Source organism: Prorops nasuta, unplaced genomic scaffold (assembly GCF_024137725.1).
Source record: "Prorops nasuta isolate Cenicafe-Biocafe unplaced genomic scaffold, Cenicafe_Pnas_1.2 PNAS00009, whole genome shotgun sequence".
Lineage (NCBI taxonomy): Eukaryota > Metazoa > Arthropoda > Insecta > Hymenoptera > Bethylidae > Prorops > Prorops nasuta.
In genome coordinates, this window is record NW_027116806.1 from 2378438 (window position 1) to 2397622 (window position 19185).

At 40.0% G+C, this 19185-nt stretch overlaps 2 protein-coding genes across 2 annotated transcripts; one reads left to right on the forward strand and one right to left on the reverse strand.

The window, feature by feature from the left end:
* Positions 1 to 227: 227 nt before the first annotated feature.
* LOC136776155 (uncharacterized) lies at positions 228 to 13979 on the forward strand. The gene is made up of 3 exons (XM_066731531.1): positions 228 to 350; positions 12110 to 12215; positions 12328 to 13979. Exons 1-3 carry the CDS (start codon positions 228 to 230, stop codon positions 13977 to 13979), a joined length of 1881 nt encoding a protein of 626 aa, XP_066587628.1.
* Positions 13980 to 14727: 748 nt separating this feature from the next.
* LOC136776156 (zinc finger MYM-type protein 1-like) lies at positions 14728 to 16863 on the reverse strand. The gene is made up of 2 exons (XM_066731532.1): positions 15621 to 16863; positions 14728 to 15515 (listed from the first exon to the last, which is right to left on the reverse strand). Exons 1-2 carry the CDS (start codon positions 16861 to 16863, stop codon positions 14728 to 14730), a joined length of 2031 nt encoding a protein of 676 aa, XP_066587629.1.
* Between the last annotated feature and the right edge of the window lie 2322 nt (positions 16864 to 19185).

Consider the following 19185-nt stretch of genomic DNA (forward strand, 5'->3'; position numbering starts at 1 on the left):
ATTCAGTCCTCAAACCTTGCCCCAAATCCTCTCCCTGCCTCTCTTGCTAAAAGAATCAGAATAAACATGTCTCGACCTTAGTACTTCTAAATATATCATCGTTATTTACATTGTATAAATGTTTTATAAATTGTTACTGTAAGTTCATAATTGTTAATATATCTCTCTCCAACAACACAAATAAATACCATTATATCTACACTCTCTATAATCTTTTGGCCTATAATATGAGGGATCAAAACACATCCTATAAAAACATCCTACAAAACTTCTTACTATACTTTCCTAATGCTGAAACACCATGGCGACTCGCGAGGCGAATGTCCAGCTCTACGGCGGCACGCTCAAAGGTATGTTAAATTCAAATCAAATCAATAACTCTATCCATTCATGGACAATTCTCCTAAATTCACTTAAACCCCTCAATTCACTGAGGATCGCTTCTTTGCTTGCTTTAGCATTATCATCCACAGAGCTGTTCTTGCTGCCCGACTGGCCTCTGTTGCTGCGACTGGCCCTAATCGGCATGTGTTCGGCGATTTCGGCTCTTTTCGGGGAAGCACCTAACGCTCTATGGGTCTCTTCTTTCCGTCCTGGTTCGTGCTCTCGGGGCTTTGGTGTTGAGTTGCTCTCTGACCCTTGCCCTTCCTGGGCGCGTCAAGACCGGCAGAAGTCTCCCAGCTGATCCTCTTGGTCCCCTGGTCCGTCCTCTCGGGTCTGACTTGATCGCCGGCCCTCCTTGTCCCCCCGTCGGCCATTGGCATGCGACTGATCATCTGAGGACTGACCTTCTGACCCCTGGCTGAATTTGAATGCGCCGAGCCTTGACTCCTGTGAACTTCTCGTGGGCGGGGATGTTGGTCGTAACGAACGAAAATGGATTTGTGATTTTCTTCTGAAATCATAGAATGGAGGGTATGATTGGGTACGGGCTCAGATACGCGATCTCCCCGTCACGGATGGGTACTCCTTCCCCGTGGCCATCTGCTTGGTTCGTGTCCTGGCCGGGGTGGGCCCCTGCGGGGGACCCCGATGCAATAAACGCTGTAATCCTTCTCCTAACTCTCTCTAAAATCCATATCTGAGGGTACATGGCTCCCTCTCTCGCGCTCTTGGAGGGTTTAGGATTGCTGGGCCCGCCAAGGGTTCCTTGCGAAAGCCTGATGAGACTACATTTGTCCATTGACTTGATGGATCCCTTGGGAGGGCCTGGATCTTGGTTCCGCGCCGGCTGGGGGGGGGGGGGTGTGATTTGGTGGGGGCGGGCGGCTTGGCTGTCTTTATTGATCCCTGCATCGCCCCTGCTTTGGGCACTCCTCCCTCGGGCCTGGTGGCCTGGGACCCCATCCTGGGGCTCTTGTGTTCCTCCGGGTGATGGGCGGGGCTGGACTGGGAATCTGATTTGATGGGATAGTGCTCTCCCTGCTGATGAGCTTCCCCTGGACCAGAGTGATTAATTGCCTATCCATTGGACTGCGGGACTCCTCGGGAAGGGTGGGCTGAGAGGGTCTCCCTGGCGCGATTCGGGCTGCTTTGGGGGGGAGCCTTGATCCTTGGTGTCTTCACTGACCCTTGGGCGGCCCTCCTCGGCGGCGGTCCCTGTCGGGGTCTGGGTGCCCCCCCCTATCTTCTTGGATTCTTTCAGACCTTGGCTACCCCATCATCACTGGACTGGCATTGGAGATCCTGGGAAGGATTCGCTTCCGGAGTGCGCTGGACGGGCCCATCCCTCCCCTCTCTTCCTCTTTTCTAATACACAGCGGCATCATTCCCTTCTTGATCTCCGCGCGCGCCGATTGGCCCCGCATGGTCTGGAGTGATGTCCATATATCCTCCGGATCTTGGGGCTCTTCGGGGGGCGCGGGGATTGGTTGCCCTCCTCTCGCTGGGCTCTCGCTTGCTGGGGTTCGGACCCTGTCTGGCCCTCCGTGGGTGGGATCTCTTCGGGACCTGGGTGATCAATAACTACCCCCCCCCCGCTTCTCCCTCCCTGGTTTGTTTCACTGCCGGCACGAGGCCTTGGGGAACACTCGGTGGGACCTCCCACTATCAGTTTTGTTTTTTTTTTTTTTTTTTTTTTTTTTTCACGCGAAGGGTGGGGCGAGACTATAGAGTCTGACGGTTGCGGCCGACTTCCTTACGGCCGCGAGATCCTTCGCATCCTTGGAGTCTTGGCTGTTGCTTCAATTTCGGCTGGGTCAATATGAGATGGCCCGTGGTCTCGCTGCTACTGGCCTGCGGGTTCCGGGCGGAGGCTCAAGGGGTGAAGGTCGGACCCTGTATGGGCCTGGGATCCTGATGGGGTCGGTAGTAGTACGCTTAGCAGTAATCTTTGCGCTTCCCCTCACACACAACCATCGCTAAACCAGCTCATCTCATCCCACTAGTTCGCTCAAAAGACCATTTTGAAATGGCCAGTAGCTAGACTAATATCACCCACACTCATCCCCCCTTTCACCTACTCCATCAAAAAATAGGGGAATCGCCCTGCACTCTCCCCCCGAAATAAATTTTAAACAATAATAATGATAATAATAGTAATAATTCATTTCGCTCCCAGACTTCTTAGCTGGGAGGGATCATCTCTCCCCTTTTCCACCTAGCGCGTACACTCAACCACTTGACCCTCCCCTCTCTCGATGGCCGGGCCACCTCCGCTTCTCTGATAATTATCAGTAATTTGCTGAATAATTGCAGTCGGATCACCCCCCCCCCCCCCCCACCTCCTTACCCCCAAGCTCCTCTAACGCGAACAAACACTGCCCTCCCCCTCTCCTACTAAAGTCTAGAACCACCTCCCTCCTCTCTTACTCCACTTCAGGGAGCTCACTTGCTATACTCCGCTCTCCTCTCGGTCCCCCCGCTGCCTGGACCATACGAATCCTGTCAACAGGAGAGGTCCGGTCAGTTTGGGTGCGGTTTGGAGTGTGGAATGAACTGAGCAGTCACTCTCTATAATCGGGGGGTGTCTGTCTCTAATGCATCTGTGTCACCCCCACCCCCAAAGCTTCACTAAGGTGAAGAATCACCTTCTCCTGGGAGGCCCACTTGCTATACTCTGCCTCCACCCTGTGTCCCTGCTGGTCAGACTATACGTATCCTGTCAACAGGAGAGGTCTGGCTTGCCTGGATGCGGTTTGGAGTGCGGAACGAATGGAGCAGTCTCTCTCTCTTTTGGGAGGGTGGCTGCTTCAAAAGCATTTGTACCACCCCTCTCCCCAAAATCCTAGAATCACCTACCTCCCTCCCCTCTTACTCCACTTATTACATTCCGGGGAGCTCACTTGCTATACTCCGCTCTCCTCTCGGTCCCCCTCGCTGCCTGGACCATACGAATCCTGTCTACAGGAGAGGTCCGGTCAGTCGGGGTGCGGTTTGGGGTGCGGAATGAACTGAGCAGTCACTCCCTATAATCTGGGGGTGTCTGTCTCTAATGCATCTGTGTCACCCCCACCCCCAAAGCTTCACTAAGGTGAAGAATCACCTTCTCCTGGGAGGCCCACTTGCTATACTCTGCCTCCACCCTGTGTCCCTGCTGGCCAGACTATACGTATCCTGTCAACAGGAGAGGTCTGGCTTGTATGGGCGCGGTTTGGAGAGCGGAACGAATTGAACAGTCCCTCTCTCTCTTTTGGGAGGGTGGCTGCTTCAAAAGCATTTGTACCACCCCTCTCCCCAAAATCCTAGAATCACCTCCCTCCTCTCTTACTCCACTTATCACATTCCGGGGAACCCACTTGCTATACTCCGCTCTCCTCTCGGTCCCCTCGCTGCCTGGACCATACGTATCCTGTCAACAGGAGAGGTCCGGTCAGTCTGGGTGCGGTTTGGGGTGCGGAATGTACTGAGCAGTCACTCCCTATAATCTGGGGGTGTCTGTCTCTAAAGCATCTGTGTCACACCCACCCCCAAAGCTTCACTAAGGTGAAGAATCACCTTCTCCTGGGAGGTCCACTTGCTATACTCTGCCTCCACCCTGTGTCCCTGCTGGCCAGACTATACGTATCCTGTCAACAGGAGAGGTCTGGCTTGTATGGGCGCGGTTTGGAGAGCGGAACGAATTGAACAGTCTCTCTCTCTCTTGGGAGGGTGGCTGCTTCAAAAGCATTTGTACCACCCCTCTCCCCAAAATCCTAGAATCACCTCCCTCCTCTCTTACTCCACTTATCACATTCCGGGGAGCTCACTTGCTATACTCCGCTCTCCTCTCGGTCCCCTCGCTGCCTGGACCATACGAATCCTGTCAACAGGAGAGGTCCGGTCAGCCTGGGTGCGGATTGGAGTGTGGGATGAATCGAGCAGTCTCTCTTCTCTCTTAGGGTGGCTGCTCACAATGCACGTGTGCCACCTTTGCCCTCCTAAACTCAAAAACTCTAATTACTCCAAACAACTTACAATCTCAAAAACTCAAAAAAAAAAAAAACCCCCATCTTCTTCTCCTTCGGAACACTCACTACCACACAATTACAGTTCTCTCTCTCTCTCTCTCTCTATACCTTCGACTCAGCGGTTTCTACCTACGGGAGTGGACTGGCCTATCTAAGTGTGGACCTGGGTGTGGGTTACGTGGTTGAAATAATAATAAATAATAATAATGATGGATGGGGGGTGGGAGATCACCCCCCCCCCTACCATCCTTGTTTCTCCCCCCTCCCCCTCTATGAGAGGGAAGTGAGGGGCGTGAAGCATTTAGGATATTTTATCTATTTGCACATCTGCTCTAAAGTGCTAAACTGGGAGCGAAATGAACTGTCAAAAGGACAAAAAAAAAAAAAAAAATATATAAATAATAATAGTTGTTTTCCCTCTCTCCCCTTCCCTACACTCAATTAGCACCAGAGTGCAGGACCTCCTCCTCTTTTCCACAACTTCTATATATCCTGGAGGGTGCCTTTACTATACTCGATCTCCATTTGTTGCTCCTACTCGTCGGACTGGCCTGTTTGAGTACGAGTGGTGTTTGAATGAACTGCGCACTTACTCTCCCCATGCCTGACTCGCTCACATGGGGGGGTAGGTGCTCTAACGTATCTGTGCCCTTCCTCCCCCCCCCCCAACCTTCTATCTTATAAAATCTTATTACCTTATTATTTTTATTTATCTCATCATTATATTCTTTATAAATTTTGTTTTTTGTCCTTCATCCGGGGAATACGGTTGCTATACTTGACCTCCACTCATCGCTCTTACCCGCCGGACTGGCCTGTCTGAGTGTGAATGGTGTCGAACGAACTGAGCGCCTACTCTCTTCATGTTTTGATTCGCTCACGTGGAGGAGTGGGTGCCCTAACGCATCTGTTTCCCCCTCCCCTGTATCTTATTTATTTTTGTTTTTCATAATCAATATTTTTGTTTTCTATCCTGGGGAGTACATTTGCTATACTCGACCTCCGTTTATTGCCCTTACTCGTCGGATTGGCCTGTCTGGGTACGAACGGAACGAATGAACGAGCGCTTGCTCTCTCCATGATTGATTCGCTCACTTGGAAGAGTGAGGGCTCCAACGCATTTGTGCTCTACCCCCCAACTTTCTCTCGATTTGAGTGACCAGTGTAACTCGTGGGGGAACTCAAATTGTACAACATTCGCGACACTGGCACTTTGATCGAGAGTCCTATTCACCTCATAACCCACCACCTCCATTAACATTGTTACAGGACTATTTCTCTACCCTCCTCTCTTCGGATCGGGTAAAACCGATCCAAAAGCGACTTAAATGTCGTCCCACAGTCCACTGGTAGCTGAAGTAATACTAACTGTAAATCCGGCCCAGTGTTGACTCATGGATGGGTTTTGGTGGGTAGGTGCGGAATAACCGTAAATCCTATCGAATGCGCAGGTGGAATTAAGGTTCGCGGTCTTAAATTCTCTCTCTCTGTTAGGGTGCCAAGGGGTTAGGCCGCTCCTAGGTTAGGGTGCTGGGCCACCCCTTGGCTAGGGTGCCAAGGGGTTAGGCCGCTCCTAGGTTGGGGTGCTGGGCCACCCCTTGGTTAGGGTGCCAAGGAGTTAGGTAGCTTCAAGGTTAGGGTGCTGGGGGGTTAAAACTATTTTCGGGGTTAGGGGGATATGGCCTCAATTCCCCATATGCATTCCTTAGGTCGGTAGCAAGTCCCACACTACCTGAGCAAAGGATACCTCGTTATAAGGACCATCGTTTGCGCAGGTGAACATGAGTTTTCCCAACCATGTCAATCCAAAAAAAAAAAAAAGGGTGCTAAGGAGTTAGGCTGCCCCGAGGTTAGGGTGCTAAGGAGTTAGGCTGCTTCAAAGTTAGGGTGGTTAAGCTATTCCGGGGATATGGCTTTAATTCTCCACATGCATTCCTTAGGTCGGTAGCAAGTCCCACACTACCTGAGCAAAGGATACCTCGTTATAAGGACCATCGTTTGCGCAGGTGAACATGAGTTTTCCCAACCGTGTCAATCCAAAAAAAAAAAAAAAAAAAAAAAAAAAGGCTTCCACCCCTCTTGCGGCTCACGCTAACGTGTTCCCCCACTCCAGCATCGAAACTTACTGCGAAGCTTTCCTCATATTTACGCTATTCCCCTATCTGTAGCTATACACATATAAATACCGCTAAAATAATGTTGAGAACATTTCATTTCGCCGATATAATGAAATTGCTAAAAATGCAATTATCATTTTGAAATAAAATTGTAGAAAAGGAGATTTCGTTATGCTTGAAATATAGGGCATACGGCGAAACGCGGGACAATGGTACAGTCGTATTTTTCAACAGAATTTGATGAGACTAGTAATAATTAAAGCCATTCTTCATGTAGATTGTCCTAAAGAGCTCGCATTTTCGATATAGCTTATAGTTTTTCAGCTATGAACGTTTGAAGTTGCACGACACACAAATACATATTTCTTCTCTCGCGTAGATCAGCTGTTGCGCACGTCCATCTTCAATCGTTCATAACTGAAAAAATATAGGATTTATCGAAAATGCGAGCTCTTTGGGACAATCTACATGAAGAACGGCTTTAGTTATGACTAGTCTCATTAAATTCTATTGAGAAATGCGCCTGTACCATTGTCCCGCGTTTTGCCGGAATTTCAGGTCTTCAAGCGTCACTGACTCGTTCATTATGCTATTTATTCCGAGCAAAGTAAAAATGCACCAACAACTTGGGTAGCATCATTGAATAGAGCGTGAAAAGGGGAGACGCTTTTATGATATTTTCATAATTTTGCAACGCTTCTTTTGGTCATTATAATGCAAACTGTAACAAGATGCGTACTCGGAGTAAATAAAGTTGGCTTCCCCTTTCCCCTCTGCAGCTTGTTGCCTTGTCCAGCGTATGTAAACCAGCATAGTAGGCCTACATGCATACGGGTGTAACTGTGTTAGTGACTCGTGGAGTGTACTGTAAACAAACACACATAGCGTTTAGCATGTATGTACGTGGGTCTTATTTTCAATCGCGAAATTGCCCTTCTAAATTTATTGCATTGCACCTTCTACGACAAGCTTCATAAGATTAAGAAATACTCATAGCAGCATGTACATTATCGAGAGCTTCTAATGTAATTTCTCAATGTGCAATCGTACTTTTATTTGTTCCGAAATAAATAGCAGAATGAACGAGTCAGTGACACTTGAAGACCTGAAATTACGGCAAAACGCGGGACAATGGTACAGGCGTATTTCTCAATAGAATTTGATGAGACTAGTCATAACTAAAGCCGTTCTTCATGGAGATTGTCTTAAAGAGCTCGCTTTTTCGATAAAGCTTATAGTTTTCCAGTTATGAACGATTGAAGATGGACGTGCGCAACAGCTGATCTACGCGAGAGAAGAAATATGTATTTGTGCGCCGTGCAACTTCAAACGTTCATAGCTGAAAAACTATAAGCTTTATCGAAAATGCGAGCTCTTTAGGACAATCTACATGAAGAATGGCTTTAATTATTACTAGTCTCATCATATTCTGTTGAAAAATACGACTGTACCATTGTCCCGCGTTTCGCCGTATGCCCTATATTTCAAGCATTACGAAATCTCCTATTCTACAAATTTATTTCAAAATGATATTTGCATTTTTAGCAATTTCATTATATCGGCGAAATGAAATGTTCTCAAAATTATTTTAGCGGTATTTATATGTGTATAGCTACAGATAGGGGAATAGCGTAAATATGAGGAAAGTTTCGCAGTAAGTTTCGATGCTGGAGTGGGGAAACACGTTAGCGTGAGCGGCGAGAGGGGCGGAAGCCTAGCTGCCTTCCTAAAAATTTTTGGTTTTCGTCCACCTCAGAAACGCGGGACAATGGTACGGCTCTATTTCTCAACCGATTTCAATGTTTTTGGGCTTGTTGGAATCGTTAGGTCTGGCATCTCGTCATAAAGAAGCCCGATTTTTCGATTTGTTTTGCGTTTAAATATTATTAATGCGAATTTTTAAACAATTTTATTTTTTTACGTTTTTTAGAAAATACGGCTTTATTTATGACGAACGGCGAGTCCTAACGATTCCAACAAGCCCAAAAACATTGAAATCGGTTGAAAAATAGCGCTGGACAATTCTCCCTCGTTTTTCGTTCCATAATGTTGGCTACAGAGGGCTTGAGGGATCCCGTTAAGAGCGTGATTTGAAGAATAACTTTTTTCTCTTGCTGCTCTGATTAATCGGCACTGTATCTGAGCAATTTCCGTAAATATTTTCTGCCTTGCCCCTATACGTGCATTGCGGCTAGCAACTCTCAATTTTTTAATGTAATCGCGACAATCACGTACCCACTCACGATATTCATCCTGGCTATTTAAAACTCTATTTAGAAGCGACATCGTAGTTCTTTCCGTTTAAATGATAAGCGTGAAACTAATGAAAAATCTTAGATGGAGAGCCCTTCAAATAATCAGTCTCCGAGACACTTCAGTAACATAAATACTTTACGGATCAGGTTTCGCGTTGAAGTAAAAAGAATGCATTCAAGTTTAAAATATACATATATTCTAGATTTTTGATTCATACATTTATTTCATATAATATACATTTCTCAGTGCGCATATACCTTCATGATTCATGCAAATAGGAAGTTGTGAATTATATAAACCATCTTCTAAATTATAATTTCCCCACACATATTCATCTACATTACTAATTTCTAGATCACAAATACTCTTTAACCAATTTAACTTTTCCACCCCTTTTACAAAAACCGTATCCTCATATACATATTTTTTTATAATATCTTTATATTTATAATATGGTGAAAAACCATCCATCCAATTTAAGCCATGATGATTGAAAAAGATTGAACTGAAAAAGAAATTCCTTATTCATTGAAAATAATAATTCGTTGTTTTTTTATAAAATATACTTACTCTGTTTTCTTTCTCTCCTCTTCACTTAACCAAGTATGTGGAAAGGGGGGTGAAAATAAAATATGATGCACTTTTAGTTCTTGTAAAACTGCAAATTCTTTAACTATAAATGTCTTATCCATTAAATGGAATCCTTGAAAATCGACGAACGTTGGGATCATCATGTTAGCGTTTTTAATACTAAATTTATTACACTTTGCCGTTATTTTAAATATATTCTTTTTTTGTTTCTCTAAAGTTTTCCCCATCTCTTCAAACCAAGTATTTCAATTCTCCCACTATCCTTAACTATTCTCTCTTTGGACCAATGGTGTTTCTAAAAGTGTCTGGTTAGTCACCTCCCACCACAGACCAAATTTTTCACATCCCTTACAGCATTTAAAAGATCTTGAGGAGCGTGTAGGGTAGTTTTCAGTTCAGTTCTAGCTTTAGAATATTGAATACTACTTTATTTTTTCGCTCAAGTTAGAAAATGTTCAGTTTAAACAGTATCACCCATATAATAGATATTGATGGATTTATGGTGAACAAGAAAATAGTATATAAAGAAGTAGCCATAAAAGATGTAAAAACTGATTACACATATTACGCCTCGTTTAAAGTGAATAACACATTTCATGATTTAAGTATTAAAGATCAAAAAAGTGCTAACTATGTGTATAGAAATGTACATGGCATAGAATATGGAAATATGGATTTTGAAAAGTATATATAAAGTGAAATATATGACTTCATAAGAATTGTGCAACGAGACTATATGTATCCAGTAGTTGCATACAAAGGGGGCACTATAGAACGTGATATTCTAAATTTAATGGGCATTGAATGCATTAATTTAGAATATTACAAGTGCCCCAAGTATGACAACTTAAGGCAACATTTTACAACTTTCAACCTCCCATGCGAACTGCATAAATTAAAATTCAGTGGCAGATCAGGAAAACCAATCCACTGTGTCTACCAGGAGGTGGATGTTTTCGCAAAGTGGGTGCGAAAACAAATAGAAGGTAAATAATAAAAATTAAGTTCGCAATTTACTTGATATTAATAAATTTTTTGTATGTTTCAGAGTCTGTTATTAGCTGAATGGGCTAAATATTAGTTTAATTTGTATTAGTTTTTTATATAAGTTTCATTTGTATTAGTTTTTATATAAGTTTCATTTGTATTAGTTTTTATATAAGTTTCATGTTCGTTTTTAATTATATGATAAATTTTATTTAAAAGACTCTTTCATTTCCCCTACTCCTATTTCCCTTAATTTAATCTGTAAAAAACAAAAAAAAAACAGAAAAAACAAAAAAGGAAATAAATTTTACATGATTTCACCTATTATTCTTGTAATTATAGGAATTACTTGAGAATTCTGTCTATACGCTAAATTAATAACCATTTGATACTGCATATTTTTTCACTTTATATTTATCGACAGCTTGTATAAGAAAAAAGGAATCTGTATCCAAGGTTCAAGAAAGGTATAATGTGAAATTAAAAGAAGGACCCAAGGAGGAAAATAGTAGGAGGGAATAGAATGGGTATGTGGAGGGAAAAAGACCCTTCAATGGTGTAAAGGTAGGTTGAGAGGGAAGAAAAATGGTTAAATGTGAAATCAAGTTAAATGGCGGGTCCATAGTAGGAAAATAGTGGGAGGGTCTAGGATAAGTATGTGGAGGGAGAAAAAACCCTCCGAGGGCAGGACTAAGAAAACAAAAATGGCAGTCCGTAAGATGCTTAGGACCCCTAGCGGTGTAGCTGCCCCAGTAATTTTCGTGATCGCCACCTAGTGGAGAAAAAAGAAACTTTTTCCTCCACCAACTAAAATACAAAAAAAGTTCTCTGGGTAACTGTCAGGATAACTAACCATCCGGGCCCTAGGGTGATGGGAGAGGGGTAACCCTTAGGGAACTAGTGGACACGTAGGATAACTAACCATCCGGACCCTAGTGACATGGGAGAGGGGGTAAGCCTTAGAGAACTAGTGGACCCGTAGGATAATTAACCATCCGGGCCCTAGGCTGATGGGAGAGGGGTGAGAGACTCTAAGAGAGAAAGAGAGGGTGAGAGGGATCTCTCTCTCTCTCTCTCTCTCACTCCCCATAGCCAAAGCATTTCCTCCGCATACCCGCACCCTCCTCATCACCCAATAAACCCTAGCTCTTAAGAAGACACTTCCCCCCGCACACCCGCACACCCGCACCCCCTCATCACCCAATATACTCCAGCTCTCAAGAAGACACTTCCCCCCGCACACCCGCACCCCCCTGACCACCATGTCACAGGAACCCAAGACACTTCCCCCCGCACACCCGCACTCCCCTCACCACCGTGTCACAGGAACCCCCTAGCTACCACTACTGATGGACCTTGCTACGCCTTACTTGACCTGGTGTTACCTTTTTGCTTGTGCCTTATATTTCCTACAGGGATAATGCAGCAAGTAATTAGGTTCTTGGAGGGCTAGCGTTGGATACACTTGAAAAGGGTATTTTGTCCAGTTGGAATTGTTCATGCCTGGACTGAGAGTCATACGATTGATCCAGCTCCTCATTGTTATCTAATATTCACTCTTTTATTTCTTATTTATATATAGAGATTTTCTTGTAAATAATTATAACTACATTGCTCTTGTCTTTAGGAGTTAACAGTAGATTTGGGGAGAAATCCTATGTACAACTGTATAATTATCTTAACTTTATACTTGTGAATTGATAGACAGAGCAGTTATAGAATATAATCCTTATTTTGATTTTTATTAATGTGTACTGGTAATTTTCCTAGAGAATCCACTTTAATTTCACAGCATGCCACGTCCTTGAAAAGTCTCAAGCCGGCAAGCCTCAGACTGGCTCATACATAAGGGTCATGAGCCTGGCGCTCTTTATAAGTAAAGTCTGTGTGCCTTTGCAATGATTTCTTGTTAAATTTGTGCCTTCCCCACAATAGCAGGAATTCATATCGCAATGCGTGTATTAACAATGTAATACAAACCAAATCAGAGTGCTTCGATGAAATTGCGTTAAAAGTTGCAGTAAATTTGTACGGGGACTTAGAATTGAGCAGAAAACATGCTCATCAAATTATTTCTATGTTCGAAAATATATTTAATAGTAATTACTTTAATTCCTTCAAGCAATTAGTTCTTACAAATACGACTGAAGAATTTGCAACCAAAATATTGGCTAAGTTCAACGAATGCTCAACGGGATTCAAAAAAATTAACACTCAATATAAATGTTTTAAAGAATTATCTAACCTTGGTCATTTGATTAATTTTGATACAGTTACGTTCGCATACAAAGAAGAGCATCAGTCAAATACTCTTAGTTATTTTAAATGCACGGGTTCCGTATTACCATTATCAAAAGTTTTAATTAAAATACTTGAAATGCCAAATATTTTTGAAGAAATAATAGAATATATAGATATATTAAAATCTGAAGAAAAAATTAGTAATATTATTCAAACTGAGTTTTGGAAAAACAAATTTACCAATACCAACTGCATAACATTACCATTATTTTTATACGAGGATGACTTCGAATGTGGAAACTCGTTAGGCTCCCATGCCGGAGTTTACAAAATGACAGGAACATACATATCTCTTCCATTCTTACCACCTCGATTTCGATCTCGGTTAGATAGTATTGTTCTTTTTCAAATAGCACATTCCAGTGACATTGCTTACGGTAATAATGTTTACAGGCATATTATAAACCAATTAAATAACCTATTAACTGAAGGCATTACTATAACTGTATGTTCTAAAACGGTTAAAATTTACTTCAAATTAGCCTTAATAACCGGAGATAACTTGGGATTAAATTCTATGCTTGGTTTTAATAAAAGTTGTAATGCAAATCTAGTATTCCGGTTTTGTAAAGCACCAAAGAATATTCTTCAAAAAATGGTTGAAGTAGATCATTCTTTATTTCGAGATAAATGCACTTATGATAACGATTTATTAAAGACTGATACTGATACTACAGGGATTAGAAGAAGGTGTGATTTCAACGATATTCTTGATTTTCATGTTGCAGAGAACTTTTGTGTAGATATTTTGCATGACCTTTTAGAAGGTGTTTGTTGCTATGATTTAGGGTTTATACTACATGAAATGGTTATAGTTAGAAAAATAATAAGTTTAGAAACATTGAATTTTAGTATTAAATATTTCAATTACTCGTTTAAAAGCAATAAGCCTCCACCCATTTCATATAGTAACTTAAAAAGCAAACATATTAAAATGGCTGCCTCGGAAATGAAATGTCTAGTTTTAAATGCTTCTTTTATATTAGGTAATTACATTGATGAAAAGAACTTAGATATATGGGAACTGTATTTAACACTAAGAAAAGTACTATGCATTGTGTTAAAAACAGCTATTACTCAAAATGATATTGATTCACTTAAACAATTAGTAAATGAACATCATACTTTGTATTTAGAGCTCAGCAAAGATACTTTAAAACCAAAGCACCATAATATGATACATTATGCGCAATTAATGAAAATTGTTGGGCCTTTAATTAATTTCTGGACAATGAGATTCGAAGCAAAACATCGTATGTTAAAAAAAGTAGCGCAAACTTCTTATAATAAAAAGAATTTATCTAAGAGTATTGCTACAAAATATCAACTATATGTGTAAACTATTTCTTTCATCTGGCATGTTTCAAAAGCTATTAACATATGAAGATTCAAACGAGCCTCCACTTACACCTTCACACACAAGTATTTCAAACATTAATTGTAATGATTACATATATGTTAAATCTGTAACTATTGAAAATATCAAATATTTTTGCGGAATTGTTTTAAGATGGAACGAAAGCGACCTTCCTACATTTGGACGTATTCATTTCATATTAAAAAATAATGTAGATGCTTTAGAGGCTTCTAATTTTGCGTTTATATTTAAACTTATGCAATGTATAAAAAAAGACTATCATCTACAAGGTTTTCAACTAAGCGAATTAGACGAATATAAATTTGATTTATTTAATTCATTAAAATCTTTTGAACCAAGTAATTGTATTACATTATCCAACGGTCTTTTACATATTGCATATGATGATTATAATTTGTAATGAGTTACATTACAATATCTTTCTTTCACGTTTAAACCAAATTTTTTTTTTATTTTAGCAAAACAAGAAGCTTTTCTTTCCCTTTGTTACTTTTTTTCATTATAATATAAAAAAATTATGTAGCTATATATATTGTATAAGTATATATATATATATATATTTGATATTTCGTATAGTTTAATATTAGTACATTTATTAAAATAGCTTTTGCGCTTTATAAAATAAACAGCAGAAACATAACCATAACAATATTATAAATGATTGAATTTAAAAGAACTTTAAAACACTTAATTTTTATCAAATTAAAACTTAGAATTGAGCAAATGTATTTAATCTTGCAGAAGATTTACCGATGAACTGGTTACAGAGGGCATCTACGTTGATGCATTCGGCTATTTCATGATGAACATGAAGAATCATAAGGTCATCTAATCTTTGGTGCGTCATAGTAGAGCGAAGGAATGATTTTAATCTTTTCAACGCTGAAAAAAATCTTTCCGCACAACAAGATGTTACTGGTATTGTTAGAAAAAGTTTCAGCAATTTTACGTATTCGGGTACTAAACTCGCTAGAAATGATTCTTTTCTTAAATACTCTATCACAGAGGAAATTGATTTGCATTGAATTCCTTTTACTTCCAAAATATCTAGAAACATGTCGCGATGCGAAACGAGACGATTATAGTCAAAATCATTTTGATAAAAGAAACTAAGTTTTTCAGCGTTTTCATTTTTCGTTAAAATAAATTTTAGCAGTAATACAAAGTGAGACCAATATTTGTCAGCAAATTTCATCGACAAGCTAGAAATAACATTGTCAATTACTTCGTTAAAAATACTTCGATACAATTCTATAGGTTCTTGAAAATGGTAAGCAGTTTCTGGCCGATCGTCTAATTTTTTTGGAATTTTTCTTTTCCTATTGGAAATGATTGGTTCATCGACGCCTATTTGCTCTGCTTCTGTCTGTGCTTGACACCATAATTGATCGAAATTACTTTTCCGGAAGCCTTGTAAACTTAACACGACTGCATCTATTCTTTTTTTAGCATGATCAAAATTTATGTCTACTTTTTGAATCTCGATATTTAATATTTCTAAGGACTCAAATATTTTGATCATAATTTTGAGCAAGAAAAAGAAATTAAATGACTGCAGTTTCTCTAAAAAGCCTTGAGCTTTAGCTCCCATTAGGTTCTAACTTTTCGCATAGCTATTAAAAAATTTCAAAAGCATTTCGTAATTGGACCTTATGCTTTTAAGGGAAGCTATCCGAACTGTCCATCTTGTGGGACAAAATGTTCTTAAATTTATGTTGTCATCGAGCTCATTCTGAACTTTCAAATTTTTAAATTCACCTAATCTTTTCGGAGATTCTCTTATAAAAGTAATTAAATCTTTTATTGTTAATAAAAAGTTCCTTAAATTTGCAATTTTTTGGAAAGAATCTTGAACAACAAGATTTATATTATGGGCATTGCAATGTACATAAATTGCTCTATTTTCCTGTTCCAAAATTCTTCTCTGTAATCCGGTAATATTACCGCTTACATTCGCTGCTCCATCGTAGCATTGTCCCCTACAATTCGTGATATGCAGGGATAATTGCAGAATTATATCTGTTATTATTTTGTGCAGCATTTCAGAATTTGTAGAAGGTGTTTCGTAAAGTCCCACAAAAATCTCGTCAACTTCAAGGGTATTTCTTACAGTTCTAAAGCATACTGATAATTGTTCTAAAACACTGATATCAGAAGTTTCATCTGCAATAATTGCATAGTACTTATTTGATTTGATTTGATTCATTAATCCATTTTGAATTTCTATACTGAACATGCTTAACATTTCATTAATTATGTCTTTTGATATCCATTTTTGTTGATTATTAATAAGCCATTTTTTTAATTCTGGTACGTCTTCTGTTCGTAAAGTAAGAAGTCTGTAAAAATTTCCCTTCTCCTCAGTATGACCTCGCAAAGCTAAACCCTGCATTCCTAAGTACAAAACTGAAGTGAATATTTTTTTCAAACAAATTCTTGCTTCTAGCGTTTCTCGCTTTTTATATTCTGACAACATATTTTGAACATTGATTCCTTGTTGTACAGATTTGGAGCATTTCACAGCAGTTAGGTGAACGCTCGATTTTTCATGCGATTTAAAACGTTCAATTGCTTTTTTCCAAGAATCGAAACCATATGTGACAAACGTGGAAATGCTTCTTTGGTCACAAATTGAAGTTTGGGGTAGATGAAATTTTAATTCCACTGCTTTTCTATATAAATTACAATATGCTTTGTCCTTAACTGAAACATAATCAATCAATTGATATGTACCCTTCCAATGGTTTTGAAAGCTTCTATTTTTACTGGAGCTATTTGTTGAATGAGATATTGTCGAAGATTGTGCAGCTTCTTCTGGTTTACTTTTTTTCAGGAATGTATCCATTATTGAAGAAATATTTATAACAAAAGACAAAGCTGTTAATTGGAAATTGATTATAAGTATGCTGAGACGAATAACAGGTTGATATTACTGATCAAAACGCTTACCTTAAATTAAGACTCTCAGAACCCAATATTTCACCGGTTCTTATTGAGATACTAACCAATTGCCTCTTACGCTATCGAATTCAGTAATTACCCTATGTTTTATTCTACATTTATTATTGTGTATTGATGAAATATAAAAGGTACCGGCAAATTTTAAAATAAATTACAGTTCGGCTCATCAAAGGGCTGGATAAGTTTTCCGGGGAAATGCATAAGCGTCACAATTTTTGAAGGAGAACGTTAGTAGTTCAAGTTGCTTAATTGATAAATACAGCTGCTGTAAAATTGTTAATCAATTTAACCTGATTGTGACATAGTACGTAGTTCTGGTGATGAATTTTACAGATAATTGGATTTTAGTTAGCTCACGCGCTATGCGAGCAGTAAAGCCGGTCTGTGCCTGTACGATTCCCCCACTATACCGCCTAAACACATGCGGTTATATGGGAATAGTGTCCACAATAGGGGGTCCGTTCAGATCCAGATTGGCTACATTGAGCGCGATCTGCAGGCTGTGAGTGTAACTCTCATTTCACGTTTCCTATCGTGTTCCTCCAGTAGCTTAATACTTGCGCGGCGCGCCGATCTACGAACCGTGAAATTACATGTTTAGATAGTTGCGTAAATCTAATGCGAAATTTATGCTATAACACTAATCAAAACAGAATTTAATCCAGTGTAATATGAAAAGGAATCTATTCCAATTAGTATATATTGTCTTATATATCGGAAAATTTATGAAATTTCTTAAGCCGAAATCAGACGATGCTTTTTCTATTGCTGGATTATTTGCTGAATTTAGAATGATAACTACTGATTGGATATTTACATTATTATATTCAATCAGCAAACAATATTTCAGTTCATCAAAAAATGCAGCATGAGAAAAAGCATCGTCTGATTTCAGCTTTACTTCAATATTTTATGGGGGGCTGGGCCACCGATAAAATGATCACATGAGGGGCACTAGCCCCGGAGCACCCATTGATTCGCCGTCACTGAATCAGAGATTTGTTAAGTTTGCCGGTTCGGTCGATGATAGTGGTAAATGTTACGGTGAATACTATTCAGATCATTACGGATCTTGGGAAAATATGGTAGCTAACGGATTAATGGTAATCACTGTCATGGATTATTATACCAAAGTAAACTTAAAGAAAAACGTAGTTGTACTTCGATCTGGCGTTCGATGTAACTATGCCACCGGAAGCTGTCTCGATAATGAGGGAGGTAATACGTTTTGGGACGTTGTGATGAAGGAGTCGTGCGGATTTCGCGACTACAAAGTATTATATGAAGGTCCTGCTGAAAAAATAATAGAAGAATCAGTAGGACAACCAAAAGCAAGAAGTATATAACTGTTGGTTTAAATGACGTTTCATTTGCTGTTATTATTACTGGAGAAGATAAAATCTGTGGAGAGAGATTCTTAAAAACGGAAAATCCATTATGGTTTGTTGTGGAAAAGGCGTTTAATAAATTTATAAAAAGAAAGGAGGTTTTGGGTGCGGACGATATAAATATTTTAAGTTACGTCAATGCAAAATTCGTTTTTGTACACAGGCACGTTCGAAACCAAGTTATTTCCCTTTACAATGATATCATGGTGGAGCAATGTGAATTAAGAAAAAATCTCTTAAGAACACAAATATCTATTCAATCTATGAAACCAGCAGAATTTGCATATTTATTTATGGAAAAACCTGGCTACATTTCATTCAGATCGGGGGAAGTCATTCATATTTCTAAATGTCTTCCAGTTAATGTAGTTTTCAGAATAACTAAAGACTGCTTCGAAGAATTACCTGTTAGTAGAGGAAACGACAGCTTATTTATGACTCCTATCACGAATACTTTACTTAATAAAGGGAATAAGATTGAATGTAGCAATTATATGTCACCAATATACTATCTGGATAACACATGGATGAAGTTTAATCCGGAGGGGACTGTAGCTGCCACACCTCCAAGGATATCATTAAAATCTAAATCTAACTGGACTTACAAATCTCTGTTAAACCTAGGGTCCAGTGGAATCTATTCTGCGGAAGATGTTCAACGTTTTCACGAGAATGTAATGTTTCCAATGGAGAGACCGGCTATAGTTCATACTATCGCGAAAGAAGCCACTGGTCATTACAGAAATGATTATGTATTGAGACTAAATAATTTGCTGGACAAGGCGACTCTGGAGGAGCAGGTCAAACCAACATGGACT

Coding starts and splice junctions, on each gene's coding strand:
- LOC136776155 (XM_066731531.1), top strand. CDS start 228: ATGAGGGATCAAAACACATCCTATAAAAACATCCTACAAAACTTCTTA. Junction 351..12,109: donor CTACGGCGGCACGCTCAAAG/GTATGTTAAATT, acceptor TAATTTTCCTAG/AGAATCCACTTTAATTTCAC. Junction 12,216..12,327: donor GAGCCTGGCGCTCTTTATAA/GTAAAGTCTGTG, acceptor AAACCAAATCAG/AGTGCTTCGATGAAATTGCG.
- LOC136776156 (XM_066731532.1), bottom strand. CDS start 16,863: ATGGATACATTCCTGAAAAAAAGTAAACCAGAAGAAGCTGCACAATCT. Junction 15,516..15,620: donor TTTTAATAGCTATGCGAAAA/GTTAGAACCTAA, acceptor TTGAGTCCTTAG/AAATATTAAATATCGAGATT.